The sequence below is a fragment of the Numida meleagris genome, chromosome 14, assembly GCF_002078875.1.
Source record: "Numida meleagris isolate 19003 breed g44 Domestic line chromosome 14, NumMel1.0, whole genome shotgun sequence".
Lineage (NCBI taxonomy): Eukaryota > Metazoa > Chordata > Aves > Galliformes > Numididae > Numida > Numida meleagris.
The window spans coordinates 489,124-509,303 of record NC_034422.1 but is presented as its reverse complement, the minus strand read 5'-3'; the positions used below and the strand labels follow the sequence as shown (position 1 = coordinate 509,303).

The 20,180-nt window shown below is 42.8% G+C and overlaps 2 protein-coding genes and 1 long non-coding RNA gene across 7 annotated transcripts in view; 1 reads left to right on the top strand and 2 right to left on the bottom strand.

Annotated features, from left to right (window-relative positions):
- Positions 1-4,769, bottom strand: part of PPM1F (protein phosphatase, Mg2+/Mn2+ dependent 1F) — a 38,675-nt gene extending 33,906 nt beyond the window's left edge. For 2 of the 3 annotated variants that reach the window (XR_002443323.1, XR_002443324.1), the window contains exon 1: positions 4,513-4,769. Coding sequence is in view for 1 of the 3 variants with exons in the window: in XM_021412353.1 (XP_021268028.1) it covers positions 4,513-4,688 (176 nt within the window). In the remaining 2 variants the exon portion in view is untranslated. The remainder of the gene's footprint in view (positions 1-4,512) is intronic. The other variant, XM_021412353.1, reaches the window with a different exon arrangement.
- Positions 4,839-13,337, top strand: LOC110406195. The gene is made up of 4 exons (XR_002443325.1): positions 4,839-4,973; positions 8,579-8,672; positions 12,175-12,317; positions 13,201-13,337. It is a non-coding gene; the product is annotated as an uncharacterized LOC110406195 (long non-coding RNA).
- TOP3B (topoisomerase (DNA) III beta) lies at positions 5,931-19,783 on the bottom strand. 3 transcript variants are annotated; one of them, XM_021412350.1, is made up of 18 exons: positions 19,678-19,783; positions 19,277-19,441; positions 18,306-18,437; positions 17,222-17,328; positions 16,462-16,536; positions 15,360-15,553; positions 14,775-14,931; positions 13,559-13,672; positions 12,966-13,056; positions 12,491-12,645; positions 12,154-12,259; positions 10,695-10,841; positions 9,764-9,937; positions 8,861-8,989; positions 8,462-8,611; positions 7,937-8,037; positions 7,481-7,682; positions 5,931-6,459 (listed from the first exon to the last, which is right to left on the bottom strand). In XM_021412350.1, the coding sequence occupies exons 2-18, from the start codon at positions 19,344-19,346 to the stop codon at positions 5,978-5,980; spliced, it is 2,586 nt and encodes an 861-aa protein (XP_021268025.1). In that variant the 5' UTR covers positions 19,347-19,441; positions 19,678-19,783; the 3' UTR covers positions 5,931-5,977. The 3 variants fall into 3 exon arrangements, with proteins under 3 accessions (XP_021268025.1, XP_021268026.1, XP_021268027.1); XM_021412351.1 differs by having other exon boundaries at positions 19,663-19,765; XM_021412352.1 differs by having other exon boundaries at positions 6,212-6,479; positions 19,277-19,743.

Below are 20,180 nucleotides of genomic sequence, written 5' to 3'. Positions count from 1 at the left end.
GCAGGGCTGCTCTCAAGGAGTTCTTCTCCCAGTCTGTATGCATCTCTGGGATTACTGTGGGCCAAGTGCAAAACCTTACATACACAGCTATACAGCTCAAGGAGAGAACTCTGAAATCCCACAGTGGATGGGAAGCTGTTTCTTGTGTTTATGACATAAAGTCTTTCCAGTAGACAAACACTGATTAGAACAAAATCAAACAAATATAAGAAACAATGCCACACGATCGCAGTCTTTAAGAATTCCATCTTTACATGTTATTTTTATTCCAGATTTTTCTTCTGAAAACAAACAAAAACAAAACCCCAGGAGCAGCAGCTTCAGAATCCAGAATCCACCTGTTTAGGTCCTTCAGTCAATCAAACAATTCTTACTAAACATGCGCAGTGAAGAGACACCTGCAATTTCCATTTCATTCTCAGCAGGGAGGAAAAACACACAGCAGAACAGAGCGGCTTAATTCCACAGGAAAAAAAAAAAAACTTTTTAATTAAGCACTAAGTCTGTCATTTCAAAACTGATTATTTGTCTTCTTGATGCTCAATTCAAACAGCAGCAAAAAAGGCACTCCACTCCAATTATGAGAGCAGAATATGCAAGTTCATGGGAAAGACAATTTCACCTGCCCAAGCACAGTCAAAGAAACTTAAACACAAGTCAGTCCTCTGCATACTGTTGGAGACAGGTCAGAGCTGCCAGAAAGACCACAAAGTGCACACACAGCAGGAGCTCCACATCTTTTCTGGCAGAATGAGATATGGCATGACAAACTCCTGAAGCTGCAGCGGACAAACCAGCTGCAACAGAGAACAAGCTGGTTTTAACCATCACCCCAAATTACTACAGTCTATTTGTTAATAATTTACAACATTAACTAGTAGACAGCAAAAGCACTACATCCATCTTGTGCATTGATTTTAAGGTTTCCAGTTCTAACACTATGAATCATGAACAAATGAGCACACTGGTGGTTCCTGAGAGCAGGCATTCCTGCTAGCGCACACTTGCTTTCACAGCTGAGCACAACCGGTCCCATGAAAAGCAGAAAGTTTGTTGCTAGGCATTCACACAAAATTCCCTTTCCTGAAGCAAATGGATCACTGATTCCATGAACACGTTCCCATCAAAGAGCAGTACCAGTGCATTACAATAACATACACTGTTCAAAACTAGGAGCGAGAAAGTAAGCTTGGGGCAATTCATGAAATGCTGGGTTAGTCGCAGCGTTCAGAGAGGAGGACACTGAAGCCTGCTTTCAGAAGACATTGGGTAAACCAGACACAAGATAAGTCCCTCCCTCAACTTCATGCGAAGTCACATAAAATCATTAACATATCAGAATTACAGAATTAACAGTTCTAAAAGCAGGGAACTGCTGGAAACGGCAGGGCAACATCGTGGGTGTAAGCATGACAGTGCAAAGCACAGAGACACAAACCAGGATGCAGAGGCAGCTGAGAGACAAAGCGTGGCAAATGGCTCAGGAAGGGCTGCAATGGAAAGCTGCAGCTCACAACTGCTATTGTAGTGAAGTCTGCTCAAACAGGAAGCCTGCTGGAAATCCACATTGTTCTTTTGCTATGTCACAGGATGGTCTTACAAGCTTCAGCTTCCATCAAGGCAAAGGAAACATTTCTGTATTAGGGCTAAGATGTCATCTTGTGTTCTGTTTCAGTACAGGGCAGTAAAATTTCAGGTTAATTTCTAAATGTTTGGAAATAATTAATGGATCTTTCACACTGATCCATTTTCACAGATCGCTGTAAGGCACGCTCTTACCTACAGGAGTATCAATAAATATTCTGCAAAACAAGAGGATTTAAGCTCAGCCCAACTCTTCAGAGTACTATGTAAGTATTTAACTCTATACAAGGTGGGCAGTTCCATTGATTTAAATTACCCAAAGTAGAAGTATCTGCAAAGACTCAGTAGATAAGAGTCTAAACCCAGTGAGGAAGCAAAAGTGTTGCCTGTCTCAGAGTGCTAGCTGCATTTGCAGAAGACAGTTAAACTAATTCATTTTAGATTAGTAAAACATGCAAGAGGGTTAGCTCCAGACATCCAGCTCCAACCACGCAAGCAGAGCGCACAGCCTTAGGGATACAACAGCACAGGTGTGGTAGGACAGTCCAGCCAAGACAGGCAATGTGCTCCACAGTCTTCCAACAGGTATGGGGCCTGGAGCCATCGTGTTGCAAGGCGAAGGCGGTCGTCTTCTCCGGCCTGACTCTAGAAGTTTGAGCCTTCAGCTTAGTCAGTAACCGTGACGTTATGGTCAGCGTTGGTAGATTGTCTGGGTTTCAGGAAACCCAGAAGATCACACCTTTCCTAACCCAAAAGACAGTGCACGTCACTTTACCCGCAGAGGGCTGTGTCTTGAACATTTTCTTCAATGGGGAATTCACACGTTGCTACTCCATGGACTGCTGTTCTGAGTCCGGCTCATAGTGGTGATGCCACGTCTCCTCACGGGTAACGGGGTGATCCAGGCAGCTGTTACCTTCAGCCTCGTGTTGTTTCAGTAGGTCCTAGCAAACTTGTGGGAGCCACCTGGCGCAAACTTCACAATACTCCAGTGTTGCCACCCTCATTTCCAATGTCTTGAAACCGATATTCAGCTCCATACACAGTTCCCTGGTTGTAATCTGATGATTTACACAGATGAACTAATCAAGACACTCTGCATTTTGTGGCGTGATGGCTGTGCCTGTCTCTCTGGAACGTGGCTTGTCTTCACGTCGCTATCACCACCACTGACATGCACCGCCCGCTGCATCACTGTGCTCACACGCACTGTTTGGTCTCCAGAAACGTTCAGCAAGCATCAGTGAATGTTGACTGGTGCCATTTTTGTCTCAGAGGAATTCAATTCCACACCTTTGCTCCATGCACACTCCCACATCAGACGTCATTCTGTCAGTGCCCCTCTGCTGCCATCTGTCACACGGCAACAAAACGTAATGGGATATTGGTGGGAAGGTTCAACCTCTGCTGCCATCCCACCAACGTCTGCCTCTGACGTCGTGGGCCAACATCATGAAATAGGAGGCATGACTTTTGGAGTACATTCCCTCATCTATTTTTGTTGAGGAGTTGAGGGATTCGCGTTAACTGAAAAGTTTACTTAACTTGAGTCGATATTTGGCAATTTCTTACACAGTCCGAGGCCTTAGTTTTGGTCCTCAGTTGCACGGATTGCAAGAAGAGGGCCTGCCCTTCACAAATAGCGGGTTCTCGTCTTGGCCTTGCTCTCTACAGACTTCTCCTTCACATGCAAGAACCCAGCCAAACCAATATGACCACGCACTATCTCTGTGTCAGCAAAATGAGAGCTCTCTTCAGCAGCAGTCCAAAACAGAGCTGAAAGCCTGCTGGGATTCCCACCTTTAACACTTCACATACGCTGCGCTACAGCCAAGCACACAGTCTCACTGCTTTGCCTACAGGCAGCCAAGAAAATAGATAAGAACGCTACCCTTACGTATTTCTGTTTTCCGAGTCCCTTTTGGGAAAGGAAGCATAAATAAGTCAATCTTCACATTTTTATTCTGTTTTGCTTTCCTTAGCTACCTCCCACTCTGTTTATACTTTTTCTGCCAGGTTCAGGAGCCCCACCAAGCCGGCTGCCTGCTCAGCGCTGCAGGGCAGGTATGCGAGCAATGCAGCTTCTGACAGGGCAGGCTGCGCTCTGTGCAAACACAACAGCGACAGGTGAGGTGAAAGTATTGCAAAAGCAGCACTCTCTCTGTTTTCACTTGTTAACAGAGAGAGAGACACGGTGAGTAACTCAGGAACACCACTTCAACAATCGCTACAGTTTGAAGAATCCCTCCCGCATCTCTACGCCTCCAACATCACCTCAGCAGCAGCGGGGCTGCTGCAGGGATCCGGCACTGCGCGCTGAGGAGCAGCGCGGCCACGGCATCTCCAGACCTCAGCGCACAGTGCCTCTGCTGCCGCGCTTTGCTTCAGAGCAACTCGGTCAAAGCACAACTAGGGAACACGGTGATCGTTTCCGTCTTTAAAAAAACATAAATAAAATAATTTAAAATATAAGATTAAAAATTATTTGGTTTTAATGTGTTCGTCACCCTTCGGTTTACGCACACCACACAGCTCCGTGGTGCTGTGCCTGGGAGCACCGACGCGCACAGAATCCATCAGAAATCTTGAGGTCATTTGAGCACATAACCCCCCGCACCCAACGGCGACAAACACATTCCGTGTTCATAAACTCGCGCAGCCGAAATCAGGGCTAGAAAACAGAGCCGGACCTTCCTCTCTCCTCATCGAACCCACAACCCCGGGGACAGCTCAGGCCGTGCCGTGCCGCGCTCCCTCACGCCCCAGCCGACCCGCGCGCCCCTCACGGGACGGAACCGCTCCGCGAGGCCTCGCCCGGCCTCGCCCCGGCGCTGCACCTGCTCTGCGGGGTCGGGCCGAGGCCCGGGAGGCGGCCCCGTTCCCTCAGGGCCTCCGAGGAGAGGCCCCGCCCGCCCCGCCGGCGCTCACCTGCCGCCCAGGAGGTTCCTCGCCAGCTCGGTCAGCGCGCCCGGCGCTTCGGCCTCGCTCAGGGCGCCGCTCCCCGCCGAGCTCCACGGCAGCGGCTCCCCCGGGCCCAGCGCGGACGGGAAGTCCCTGAGGAAGGAGCCGAGGGGAGCCCCGGCCACCTCCGCTTCCAGCGCCATGGCGGCGCCGCGCTGAGGCGCGCTGACGGCCGCGGGCGCTGAGGGGGCGGCGGGAGGGGGCGGGGAGCGGCCGGGGACTCCCGGACGGCTCCTTTAAGCGGAGCGCGGGGGGCGGGGCCGGGCGGGCACGTGGCCGGACGGGGCGGGCGCTCCTCCCCGCGGGGCGGGAACTGCGCAGCGCGGGACGGGACGCGGCGCCGGGAGGCTCCGGTTCAGCTGGTAACGGGTGAAGTTTCCAGTACGTACAAGCAGAAATACCTTTCTACTCCAGATACCGACGCAGCGGTAAGGTTACTCTCCCTTACAGTGAAAGCTTCTGGTGGTAACCGGTTAGAACAGAACATTTCCAGAGAGAGGAGGAACAGGGCAGGAGCGCTAGTTCATTCCGTGAGATAACGGCTGCGCGGTTTGCGGCACCTCGCTCTCCGACCTGATCAGCTGTGAGCACACGGAAGGAAAGCAGAGCATCGTATCTTTGTATGATTAGATTTTGTGAGGTGGCACCGAGCGGCCAGATGCAGCTCCCTATGAAAACACAGACACTCCTTTTGACAACAAAACTAGCCAGCACCAAAATGACAACTTGGGATACAGGCAGTACAGACTGTACTGGATGAGCGTGATGAGCTACACGAACAGCACAGCAAAGCATGCGTGTTTTACCTGTCCTCCAGCAGCAAGAGGCCTCATTTAACTGTGGCCAGCTGACCAAAACGTACCGCCTTGGCTGCAGGGCCCGTTCCTTGGTCCATGATGTTCCCCCTCATGTTTGTTATTTCCATTCTGTACGTCTATTGGCATTATTCTCTTACGCAACAGAGAGGCGGAGCTGAAGCAGTGCTCTTGCTACTCCAGATGTAATTAGCAGATCCAAAGTCAGATGAAACAAACCCCATCCCATACCTAAAGACCACACCAGCATAACACTGATCTCCATCAGCTCTGACAGTCTCCCGGCACTTGCATTGCTGACAGAGGCCTTGGAAATGGAAGAAGAGGAAAATTTCATTTCCTTTATCAGCCGCAAGCAGCAGGTTTAGGCAGTCTTCTACAGTCTCCCCCGTTAGCGAGGTCTACGTGGATAAATGAATTCTAATTAAAAGCTTGAGGGCTTAGTCACTAACTGATCATCTAGAAGAATTTCTTTCATGATTAATCTTGGATCGTTGTATACCTGAACTTTTCTAAGAACAGGAAAGTGATGAAGAATAGAAATACTTAAAAGTGAACATAAAGAGAAACAAATTTTTATAAGAAGTTTATTTATTGTTTTTTGCATTGTGTGACCGTTATACAAAGTAAGCAGCCAGAGCTGCCATTTTGTCCTTGGGTTTCTTTGGGTTGGGTCTTCCTCCAGGCCTCCGCCCTTTTCCTCTTCCCCGACCCTGCCTTTTTCCTTGTCCGCCACGGTGCATGGGGTGCCTCATGGCTGCGTGTTTCAGCTCTACCAGGTCTTGAAACACAGGGTCACAGAATACACAGCCCGAATGCTGGGTCTCATCTCCAGGTAGAGGAGATTTGGCTTTGTTAAAATCTACGTCCACGAGAGCAGCATCACACAAATCACAGGTCTCTGGCGACACTCGGACTTTGTGGGCGTTCTCAAAGAAATGCACAATCACATTGCATTTGTTGCAGGCCATCTTCCACTTGGGACCTGACGTTGAGTCTAGCACCAGAACTCCATTCTCACATTCAACGCACTGCCCAATTCCAAGCATGCTAAGAGAATGCTGGCATGTGGGGTGGGTGCATTCATTACAGCCCATTCCTGGTGGAAGAAGAGTAAAACTATACCATTGTGGAACCCTCTACATTACCACTGCTCAGTTTGCAGAAAGTGAGACAGAGAATTGAAAGACAGCTTAGTGTGTTATAGATTTTCTAAACCACTGCACAATGGAACATAACTCCAAAAGGCAACCTGTCTTTTCACATCTTCAGAATAACCCCTTGCTCCTAACTGTATAATGGCTCCTAGACAACACCACTGTACAGTACATTGAGTTTGGATATATCAAGTGTTGAAAAAACATACATTTTCAATTAAATGTATGACTCTTAATTGCTATTTACAGTTACACTGTCTGCTGCTAGCATAAGACTTTTTTAATTAGAAGACAGTAATACAAAAAAGATGCCAGAAAGCTCCTGCCACTCATTCAGAGCCTCCAAACATTACCTTAAATAGCTTTTGATCTCACAGTTACTATACTAACTGCTATTTTGGCCCTTCTTATATCCTTCAGTAACTTTTGACACACCATCTATATCTCTGTATCAAAATACAGTTCTGCCACTCTCAGGCCTATCCTTAATTTATAGTCTCATCCATATATTAAATGTTAGAAAGGTCACCTTCTGTGCATGTAAATCAGTTAATATTGTATTTTCTTCATAAAAATCTGTTGTGGTTTATTCAACATTCTGAGTAAGAGTTTTCCTAAGAACTTTACGACACGGCTATGTGACCAACAGTAAAGTGTTTCTCTAGCTGCTCCACACCAGCCATTTCAGAAAAAGATGACTTCAAAAAATGGCTGACCTTGCAATACCTGAATTCATGCCCAAAATGCAGCTATTTCGGTGAAAGCAGCTTTCACTAACCTCCAGGACCACTGAAGTAAGAACAATAGTTCAAAGTCTATCAGCCTCTCTCTTCTGTCTTACAGCAAATGTAGTAACAGCAGCCTGTCTCACATTCAAGAAAATACACAGGGAACTTTCACAAAGATAACTAACACTTGAGCTAAACCCCCTGCATTTTTTTTTAATTATTTTTAATTTTTTACCTTTTTTCATGTCCCTGAAGGGAGGATGGTTGTAACAGTACGGACAGAGTGGGTAGCTCTTTCCTCTGGATCCAGACGACCACAGCACCAGCTCAAAGTCATCAAGGGGGCAACGTAACTCTTTGTAGAGTTTAATGGTACCATTCTGTGGGAGACTGTAGGTATCATCACAGTGAGAGCAGTGCAGACGACTTGGTTTGGCCTGGAAAGAGAATGCAAATCTTCGGAACATCTGTACTGTCAGTAGGGTTCAAAACTTGCAGGAAATCCAGCTGTGACCACTCTCTGATCTGTACTGCATGGAGAAACTGCATCAGGCTTTGACCTTTCTCCTCCTCCCCACGGAGTGCGTTGTTGACAACCACATTTGAATGCACATTCAATAATGGCAAGAGAGCTTCTAATCAATGCTGCGCAGCAAGTGAAATTTAAAATACAAACATGATGTGAACTTACCTGAATATACTTCATAAAACGATGGCATTTGCCACAGCGGGAAAGAGGTTTACCCGTGGCAGCTAAGGGCGAAAACGACACTTCCATCAGCTCATCCATACCTGGAGAAAAAAGAATCGCATTTGTGTTAGAATTCTTACTCCTAAGAGGAAACCTTGCACAACATCATTTACAGGACCAGTGAAGAAGTAGAGGGAATTAAAGTAGTTTATTCACAATACACTCCCTTGTTCAGGATAATTTTTTTGAAATACAGTTTTGCCATAAGCACCCACAAACACACGAGGGTGAGTACTTCAGCTCGTTTGAAGCTTTTCAAAACTCACCACTACGCAGTCACAAAATAAATGTGAAGTGGAATTTTGGAGACGTGATCAAATTTATTCCCTTTTGGAAAGCAACAGTTCTGGCAACTTTCAGTGAGCCTAAACCCCTAAAAGCAACCTCATACGTAAGTACTTCATAGTAATGTGTTTACAACAATTAAGTAATTGTAGGAAATTTCACCTGTACAAAAAGTTTTACCTGCAATAGAATCCACAAAGTAGTGAAATTTCCTTTTGAAGATGTCAAGGGTGTGCTCCAGGACCTGATGGTAATTTGCTTTACCCAGAGCTATTAAGTTGAGTTGCTTCTCCACAGCACTGCGGATTGTAGGAAGAACTAATTCTGCATCTACCAGAAAAAACAGGGACGGTCACAACAGAGAAGCAGCAACAGAAGACCAGAAACAGAGGTAAGAAACTGCCCATATATGAACTGATATCAAAATAAATAAAATCTAAATGTTTACAGATTTTAGAATTAATCATGCTTTCCTAGATGTGTCTTTTCAAATGTTATTTATACAGTGACAAAAGCCCCTAACATACTAAAGAGGACAAAAGGGAACAGGATGAGGTTGGAGGAGAGCACTTAACTGACCTATTTTGTAATAACCGTGAACCAGAACAATTCCAAGGTTTGTAGGCTTTAGTCTTCGACCACTCTCCACTGTGACATAGTTTCGCTGGCAAATGTTGTTGATGTGAACTGGAATACTTGCATCAGTTCCTGCCGCACAAAGGAAGACAATATAGCCATCAAAGTTTTCACTGAATTACTAACCTCCAACTTCTCTGGTTTTATGTCATATTATAGCACTTCTGAGACAGCTTAAAGTACAGATACCTTTTTGCTAATACCCAGTTTCCAGTGGGTAATTTCTCTATCTAGTAACATATGTGTTTCTTTGCAGTTCTGAGAAGTCTGAAACACATGTTTTAACCTTAATCCTTTCATCTCTTCCAAGGAATTAGTGATGGGAAGACAGCTATTCTCACAATCACTTATTCTGGAAAAATACAGTGGAAAAAAAGACTATGTTTGTTTGGACTGGACATGTTTATGAAAATGTATTGAAGGAAGCAAGTCAGATTGAAAAATATTGTGATAAATTGTACAATAAAATATTTAAGGACTACGGGAGCCAGCAAAACTGAGGCAAGCCGTAAAGACAGGAAATCATTCCTAACAATGGGAGGTGCATTCTTCCACTCAACAGCTCTTTATGATGCAGAAGTGACAAGGAGAAATTATGAAAGGATTTTGCTTTGTACAGAAGCTAAGTATATGGATAAGATGAATGGAATATGGGGAAAGCAAAATCTACCATCCACTAAGAGGTGCTACAGGCATCATGGTTTCGTTGGAAAGAGATCATGACTGGACTTATTCAAATGAATACTGAAAGGTCATTACCAACACAGAAAGTTCAGGGGGCGTTTCAGACCCTCTGCCCTCTTAGTAAATGTATTAGGGGATAAGGTATGCTAAGCAAGTTCCTACCAATGCCATGCTTTTCCATCAGTGTGATGAGTTCTGCTTCTGTCAGGTAGTCAGGAGGACTGGTTTGCATTTCCAGCAATTTTATTTCCCCAACTGGAAAGAGATCTCCTTTCTCACAGCAGGGAAGGCTCTCTTCTAATGGGATGCTGTGCCAAGGCATAATTTCTGTGAACCCTGGAGGTAAACAAAATAACGAGAGCTTATCTTCACAGCTTTCAAAAGGCCAATATACATATTTCTAATTTTAACATGGGCTACGTTAAGCACATCAAAGTTGAGAGGCTGTTTGCCATTCCCTGCAGACAATATTTGAAATACTATATCAAGAGACAGGATCTCTCACTCCACTGCATCAAAACTCCTTTATGGATGACTTGAGTCCAGCTGACAGACAGAGGGAAAAAAGAAACAGCAAAAAGAAAAAAAACAACCAAGACCTTCCTCAAATGAAAGCACAGTGCCAGAAGTCTTACCAAATGGAAGGGAAAAGCCTCTTAAAAAGAAAATGCAAACAGTAAGTGTATTAATGTAACAGGTGATTGGGACAGCTTGCTGTGAACATTTCACTGAGAGTACTACAGTCTTTTTCCTCAGGCTCAAGGAGAAAAACAAACAAAAAAGCAGTCCTTGTGTAATACAAACCACAGAAGGCATCCGCAGTCTGAAAAAAAGACTGGTCTTTACACTGGTAAGCGTGGCATGAAATCTTTGAGACTACCACGTGGAAAGTACGTCCTCTTCTAGGGTAATAGAAGTAAGGAAATGAAGACAAAGATTCAGTCCTTGTGACCTTAATAAGCTCCAGAAAAAAAAAGTCTTAAATTCTACTTGCCTCCAAAATGTAACTTTCATATCTACTTAATGTATTAACGTAATAATAAAATAAAAATAATAAACTGTAGCTAACTACTTACTCCCTGGTTAGTCTTACCTGGTGAAGTTACCACTTTTCCAACACAAGTAAAACGTTCAGGGCCAATACTGAAAGAAATGTTGGTTTGTAGGTACTTGCAATCAGCGCTCACAGTGGCAATAAAATGCCTAGTTATGTACTCATACAGTCGCCATCCATCTCCACCTGAGGATAAACAATATCTTACTCCCACAAATCAAGTCCTGCAGCACTACATAAAATTTGCACTAAAAGATATTAGATTTCCACAGAAACCATAGGGAAGAGAAAGAGAAAATACGATCCAAAAGTCCATCCAACTTCCCCTTTAAAATTTCCTACCCACAGAATCATACATGTTAGAATTCTGTGCTATATTAACTTTTACTTATCTTTTTTTTTAAATATGTTATCAACCAGGTTGCCTGACAAACTAGCACAGCACAGGCAAGAGCTACATGCAGATGCTCCTGGAGAACAACTGCTAATTCAGTCAGCCCATGTCCTGACTTTGAAACGTCTTTGAAAGAGAGGATAAAGTAGAAACATTTTAAAAATAAAATAAAATAAAACATTCTACTGCGTAGTGCTGTTAGAGATCACCCTAAGCTAAATCCTACAATGGGACTACAGTGGCAAGTGAAACACTGTCTGCTTGAAGTTCTGCAAGAGATCGCTCTACAACATTACTTTTTAACACTAACGAACGCAGATTTCAGAGTAAACTTTCCTTCATTCCAATATATAGTTAGAGAATCAAATAGTAGAGAGCTTACATTGCTGTAAACAGAAACTAAGCTTCTCAGTATCAGTCTTGTGCTTTGCGTATTTCATCCTACTGTGTGTAAAGCCTTTTTACATAGCCATTCAGTAAGCTGTATGGTTACTCAAAGTTTTAACATGCTTTGTTTCTCTATCAGAGATGATTTCACTGATGGCTGAGAATCAGAATTTACCAGTTTTCTACAACAATATTAGTTATTCCTAATAAACAACACAATTCATTCACTATACTTTCTTACAACTTTTAAATCTCCCTTTAACAGGTGATGGCATAGAGTCAAATCATACATTTTAACATAAGGAACACAAACTATAGAGAAAAAATTAAAATTCAGTTTAAGTCTGAATTTCAAGCATAAATATATAATAAAATTACATATTATATATATAATATATATAATTACATATATTTATTATATATATTATAACTATTATGGGGCAAATTTCTCCAAAAGTAAATATGAATTATGGTATTAATTTGGCTATTCCTTGTTATTAGGAATTTTAGGGTGCTTAGGGTTAATTACTGAAGAGTAGAGCAGTTCTGATCTTCACTGTTATTAGAAATTTAACTTAAGATATCTGCTCCCTCTCCAGTTCCTGCAATCCAGATAATTCTATTTTATGTTAAAACCTAGAGACTTTTAACATGGCTCCTAAACCTCCAGGAACCAATTTCCTCACAGTGTTCTAACACTATTCAGTTTGTCTGTACCTAATTCTGCTTCTGTTGCAGCTTTCATTGGAGTGATGGGAGGATGGTCTCCTGCATCATGGCCTTTTCTTGGACGATTGATGCCTTCTGATAGCAATGCTTTTACCTGGGTGAAGGAAGAGAGAGAAAACAGGCTGAAGTGGATAGCAGGTCTCTATTATCAGGTTAGAAGTTTTCTGAGATGAAATCCATAACTACAATATCTGTAAGTAAAAGCAATGACAGATATTTGTTGCTTGCAGAGACCTACAGATCAAGACATACCAGGTAAGATGTTCTAAAACACAGACTAGAGAACCATCTGTAGAACAGTACAGGTTTAGCTTTATGTACTCACAGTTTCTGCCCAGTAAGGATGATTAGCTTGTTGTCTCAAGCATCCTTTCAAGTCAAAGTTTTCTGGATAATGGGTAGTTTCTGTTCGAGGGTAGCTAATATAACCCTGCGTATAAAGACGCTCTGCTATTTGCATGGCATGTTGCGGACCCATTCCTGAGATGGGATAGGAGAGAACAAAATCAAACTCACAGCAATCTGTAGATGGTTTTGGCTGCTGTGTCTTAAAGCATACCTTATCAAAGCATTTAAATAAATTATAAATTACAGTTTGTCCTTTCTGTAAGACTTTTGTCGCCTTAATCTGACCCAGCGCTTCACTTTTGACAAGCTTTCTAAACTTGTTTCCCCAAAGTGATACACTGTAGGGAGAGGAAACTTATCAAAATATATTTGATATGGGCTTGATTATTTCAGCTGAGAAGCCAAAGTATTTTGCTCTAAATCAGTGTGAAAATCTAAACTTTTACACGTACCTAAAGCAGCACTGGCCACTCGTAGCATTTCTACCGTGTTCAGAGCCAGTGGTCTCTGCTTCACCTTCTCTTTTTTACTCACAGATTCTACCTAGAAAATAGCATTTTTCCAGTAAAAGTTTTGAAGTTTGGTAACTGATAAATGTATAATTTCCATTATGACTAAAACCATGTGGTATACCTAACATTACCTGCTTTTGTCATATCTGTGTTTTGTTTTGATTTTTTTCCTTAGAACAGTGACCACCATAAAATCTGTCTTGTGGGAAATAAGAAGTCTGTCTGGAGAGTTCTGAACTGTATTTCTCAGCAAGTTTAGCAATGAAGACTTCCTGTCATGAACGATGACCATTTCCAAAGTCAATATTAAGAATGGGCTTCTGTTAAGATGACCATACTAGTATACTACAAACTACAAGAACCTTTTGCCTTTTACTTATCATTTATTCAATTGAATGCAATAAAAAAGACACAGATGATATTTCATAACCTTCTTCACCAAAAACAAAAAAACAACATACAGAAGACGAACTATTAAGTAGTATTTCCTTTATGTGAAATATGCTCTACCAACACTTAGTAAATACTCCTACCTTTGCTTCTTTTGCCGTCTTTGTTATATTTAGGAACATCTGAGCAATCTCACGATCAAACACCCTCACTCTATCCCAATCCAAAGTGAGAGAACTTTCTTTTTCAGGGTTCACCTAGCGGATCAAAACCAACCAACCAAACAAACAACAACAAATTAATTCCCACCAACACTATTACTAGAAGCGTAGAATGCACATTTCCAACAATAATCCAGCAAGTAAGCCCCAGCAATATATGTTCTACAAGAGATCCAAGCATGCAGTTGTACTCTTTTTGCCAGTGGCTTTTGAGAAAGAGAGTACTTTGAGTTCTGGGGCCAGGAGAATGACTGGAATTATTCTTGAAGTTAACTGAAACACTATACTTATTTTTAATACTTGGAATAATAAAGGCAAAATGGGCAGAAGTTCAAAGTTTATCATTTTGAATTCGCAAAATTAATTCTTTGCATTAAAGTGCACATAGGTCACATTCCAAGTCCCACCTACAAAAATAGATATGAACTAATGAATGTGTGTGCATGAAACTCCCTGAAAATTGGCCTCAAATATTTCCTAGCGTGACACACATAAATGAGATATATCAGAAAACAGGTAAGAGTAGACACTGGATTTCACCTTTTTTTCTTTTTAAATTTTAAAATCTAAAAATGGCAACCTTTTAACCATCTATCTCCTATTTATTTACACAATCCTTGTCATCACAAACAGTAAAACCACGGTGGTTTGCTCTCAGAGCTTGGACAGCAGCAAGGCTATAAAGCTGCCAAAGCATTCAGTGGACTCAACTGTCAACACAATGAACATTTCATTTGCTTTAAAATTCCAGTACTCAGCAATGCCAGTGCTTGCTGGCAGACGAACTAAGTCTTGGATTCAAATTAACACCACACTTGGTCCAAGGACCCCAGGGAACAATAACAAGCCATTTTAAGTAGTCTTTCTGGCTGGGTCTAAGCCTAGATGGTTAGCACTGAAGAATTCTTACAAGCAGCACACAATAACCACTTGAGCATAGAACTGACATCCTCAAATCTGTTCTTGAGAGTGGTGACACACATGTGAACTGAATGAAATACACAAGTAAACTGTAGGGATTTTGAATTCTTGTCAGCAGCTACAGGTTTATGAATGGACAAAATGAAAATACTAAGAGCATTTCTTTGTATATAAGAAGGAAGACATGTTTTAATCAAACAAGTAACGCAAAGCTTACTTTAGCTTGCAGCACCCAGTAAGTCTCAGGTTTAAATGACTGGATTTTGTCATGCCTTTCAACGCAGAATCCAAGTGTTGGTGTTTGACATGGCCCGAAGGAGATGAGGGAGCTGTCTAAATTTCCGTATTTCCCCTGAAAATATTTAGTCTGAAATCTTAGAGAAAAAATAAAATATAGCAACAAGTACATTAATATCCTCATTCCCACTCTCAAGAAATTTTCCAGATATGTATGAACAATCCACTAAGTCACTCAGGTGTATATTAAAAAAAATAGCATTTTTAGAAACATCAAGTCTTAAAGCTAAAGAAATTAGAATTACTTTGCTTCATAGGATTCTGCTTATTCCCAAGGAAAGAGAGGAGGAAGAGAGAGGAAGACATAAAATAAGAATATACCATAGCTGCTGACATTATTTTCTCTAGCTCGGTTAAAGCCATAATGCATTTTTTTCACTTCACAGTATAAAATTGTTTGGTTTGGTACTCAGTAGAATTAGCCACTACAGCTCTAAGGCATATTTTGTGGACAGAGCAGTATTCCTGAAGCTTTCAAAAAACCGTCTGCAAGCCATGCTGTCACCTTGTAAACGCACAGCCAATTCTAAGATCCAGCTCCTGGCGGGCATCCACTGAAAGGGCCTCATTGCGATTGGGTTCTCCCAAATGATTCATGGCATTGCAGATGTCTGTGTCAGTAATAGAACTGAATTTAGCTCTATAAATTGTCCTTTCGGTGCTGGGTTTGTTCATCACGGGAAGAACAGCATCAAGAACCTAACGCGGATCAGAAGCAGATTTTATCAGTAACAGAAAGCTAAGGGCTTCAGTCAATTTTTCTCTCTGGAGGAAAAAAAGCAAACCAAACACTCCCCACAAAACATCTGCTGATGCGTAACAGTCTCCTTCATTTGGTAAGATGTCATGCCAATACATTAACTGATAAGAACAGTATCTGTCTGTACACTCAGAAGCGTATTAAGAATTAAAAAATTGAAAGATTTATACATCAAACAGCAACTGCTGAAAGTGAAACACTATTCTTAGCTCAGAGCAAAGAGTTTTACTGCTGTAGCTGCATTACAGTGAATATCTGATGAATATGTATCAGTTTCTACCTAGGTTGCCAGGGCACAGTTATAAAATGGTGGTATTTAAAGAACTTAAATACTTGATTAAATGTGCTTCTTTAAACAAGAGAGAATAGTTTTCATGTGGACTTCTGGGAATAGGATTTAAAAGAAATGTCTTTGCACACCAAAGTTTTAGTTCTATACATTTGATGTGCAAACTCCTGCCGTAAGCTGACATTTACAAGCAGCCTCTATGCTCAGAAGCGTCTCATTGGCTAGGATAACAGAAGTTAATTTTATAAGGATGGCAAAATAACTACATCAGCTGTGAAACACACTGATTCTGACTGAAAGCACCGGTACGTTTGAACATGTAAGAGATCTTATTATTCATCTCTGATGACTGACATCAACAAAATCAGTTGATGATTTCAACTGACATCTTAAGAGTTCAAAAAAAAAAAAAAGAGCTTTTCCACCAATGTTCTCCATGCATTTAAAGTTTTATTCAACTTAGTTTGAATTTCACCATGTATCCAAAGAACAACATACTGACAGTACCACGTGCTACAAATTAATTCATTATGGTATTAGAAATCTTAGAAATCTTACTTCAAAACAAATGTTTTCTCCTTCCTTATCACAATCCAACCACAACACAATGCAATCACAGCCTCTTCCCTCCACCTGTAAGAGAAGTTAGCACAGTTACCAGCAACTCAAAAAAAAAAAAAACCTCTCTTCAATTACTGTATAGTTTTTGTTTCCATTTTAAAGCTCTAAAGATTGATGCAATTTATTTGGTGCAAAAAGAGTTGGAAGAAGAAAGCAAAAGTGACAAGAAAATGGCTTGTAATTATAGAATGGTTTAAGTGAGAAGAAAGCTGTGGTTCACAGAACCACAAGTCTGCCTACAACATCCTTTTCTGCACGATCTGAAAAAATACATATGTCAGCATGGCTCTACAACAGTGGAAGACTCCTGAAATCCTGCCCCACACTGTATGCATGACCTTGGGCACAGTTCCCTGTTAATTCTCACATCATTAAATCAAACAAGCAAAAAAAAAAAAAAAAAAACCACGAACCACTTTTCTAGCTCATAAAAATGCCAGGAAGTCTAAACTTACCCAACAGTCTTACACCAAACACCTTCCTTCCAGACAGAGGATGCTTTTTCAAAGTAATACAAATTATCGCTTTCCTCCCAGAGGGGAGCATGTGAGACATGTCTAACAATCAGAGACATTTTAAAGGAGGCACTGACAGGACAGACCTTCCATGTGCCGTTAGAAGCCAAACACGTATCCAATACATGTGTGGATTGTTTGTTTTGACACATATCTCCAACACATTTCATAAGAATGAATACCTGCAAAAATTTCACCATGGTCAGTTTGGGATTAGCTTCTTTCTTTTCTGTGGGAGCTTTACTAAAAAGTTCTGCTGGATCCACCTTGTCCCAGCTGTTATATTTTCCTGAAAAGCAGAAGCACATTAAAGTAGAGATGTAAATAAACATTAAAAACCCCAGAACATTACTTTGTCTGGCTTTCAAACTTTGTCTTGGAAAGCTTTCTATCCTAATGCATCTTGCTTTACCGGATCTCAAGTGACCCCTCAGCTCTCTGTGTGAACTGCAGCTATAATTTTGAGACACGCAGACAGAATAAAAACAGACATACTACACACCTTTCAGAAATGTTAGTGTGAGCTATTAAAAAACCTCCTGTTCCTGCAATCAGTTATCAGGCCAGGGGCAGGAAGCTATTTTTCCTGGTTTTCACAGTGCACACTGCAGTCTGTTTTACCATTACTCGTGGCCAGCTACGTCTCAGCCCTATTACACTGTGAAGCATCCTGGGTCACCACCTTCTCATATCAGTGTATTTGTTCATTTCCCTTTCTCAGAAATAAATGTGCCAAAAATTGTTTAACAATTATATGACTCTGTACTCCTTTAAAGCACTGCACAAATAACTCAGAATTTAGTCCTCAAAACTTGTGAGGCAGTTAGCATTAGAGGAAACAGAGCACTCCCATGAGTGATTCAACACCTCAAAGCAAGTTAGTGACAGGTTTCATTGCACACGATCCTTACCGCATCCCTATTTTGCAGTACCATACTATGGTGCTTTAGAGAATATCCCTTTGGACTCTGCATTCCTTAACTACCTTTCATCCAAAGTACCAGAACATTTTTAACAGTTAGCAAATTAAAACTCATAACATAATTCAGGTACTAAACACACGTTGCACGCCCAGTTGCTCAAGAAGTCAGCCAGGCGGCTAGAAACAAAAGTTAAAAACTGATGACAAGTGACATTGTCATCCTCCCCACCGCTCTAGTTCTCTTTAATGCTCTTCCTAAAGAAAACATAATACCTGGAAATAATCAAGTCCTCGAAAGTTTTACAAGCCTTATCAGTTAAAGCATTTAATGAACAGACAAATACCTATGAAATCCAAAGTCATGACATGACCACACACAGATGTCATCTTGAAATGGGCACTCTGCCCTATAAACGATCCAGTGTACTCATGCACAGAGCATGCACCATTCAGTCCCTTGCGAGAGGACATGTTTCCTGTGAGAATAAGACCACAATTAACAACAAAATAAAAATTAAAAAATAATAAAAAACAACTAGTGAAATAATCATTATTTCTTTTGTAATTACATTCTCTTTTCTCTAAATCAGACAACTAAGATCTTCCTGATCATGACACTCTACTCTTTGATCGAGGTTTTGTTCCAGTCAATTATCATTTTAAACTTTTTCTGTCATGCTTCATTTTCAGTTGAAACTATCCAGGATCTCCTTTATCTTTCCCCACCAGGAGATCCTTAAGCAAACACAGCTAGGTTTCTGTTACCCACATGGTTTATAGAATATTTACCATAACTTCAGAAATTCCCAGACAGCAACTTGTTACTTGACTGGAATTTTCCAGAAACTACATGCACTAACACACATTACAGCTACACAAAAGAGAAACACAGAACAGCCTGGGTTGGAAAGGACCTCAAAGATTATCTCGTTCCAACATCCCTGCCACAGGCAGAGTTACCAACCACTAAAACAGATCAGGCTGCCCAGCAGTAACAAAACCAGATTTCATTATCCTTGAGTTGAAGAAACATCAGCACATCAAAATAAACAGAACAAACAAAACGAAACACCACCCAGTTATTTCATGAATGAGCACCTGTCCTATGCCACCATTCCCAGTGCCTGCTGCCTCAAGGACAACTGAGTATGCCACCTGGCTATCTCTTGACCTCATTTCTCCTGCAGAGAGATCTCAAGCACTGCATCATGCAGCGGGGCTTTGTGCAGACATCTATTTCTTGGCAGTGCCTGCCAGGGCATCTCCATTCTGCCACCACCAAAACAGGATGCAATCGAGCTGCTTTCACTCCTACCCCTCGAGAGGATCTTGGCGATGGACTGTGCCAGGGAGGGCTTCTCTGCGACCATCAGAACAGTCCTCATTGTGGGCTGCCGAGACACAGACTGCCAGAAGGTGCGGCGGTGCTGTTTCCTGGAGCCCACAGCACGCAGTTCACGGGTGAAAACCTTTTCTCAGCCTGAAGAAAGAGAAAACGCAAGGCAGCGTGCTGCGCAACCACCGCAGCAACGGACAACCACGCAGCGCACGGGCACGCAGCCAGAACTCGCGAGGCCGGGGGCAGCCCGCAGCCTCGCGGCGGGGAACGGCTCCAGCGGGCGCCCCGGGTAACAGCTCGAGCCTGGGGTCAGAGGGACCCTGAGAGGAGCCGCGCCGGGGCTCCCCGCCAAGCTGAGATACCTCCCAGCCGCGCACCTCAGCGAGCGGCCATAGCACCCGCTTGCACTACCGGGACACAGCGCCGGAAGCCGAGGGGCACGGCGGCACCTTCCGTCCCGCCCACCGCGCCAGCGCCCCCTGCCGGTGTGGAGGAGTGGCGGTGAGGCACCGCCCCGCTCCCGGCGGGCGGCCCCGGGCGGGTCGGCGCGGCCCTGCCCCGCGGGGTTGCCGTCGGCCGCGGCGCTTCTCTCGGGAGCTGGCGGACACCACGCAGAGTGGGAAGCAGCGCGGAGCGGGGCATGCGTCACCAGCACGCGTCCAGAGCGGAAGGAACGGATTCACCTTCAGTTAGATTAGTGACATTATTAGATATACAAGTTACTAGGGAAAGAAACAAACCCAGGGATCTTTATTCTTCGCAAAAGCAGAACTATGAGTTGGTAAAACAAATGTGTTCTTCAGCGCCTGGTTCCCTTTGACATCTGGGGAACATCTGGAGCAATCAATATGCAAGTTAACACAAAGTCTTCAGAGATGTC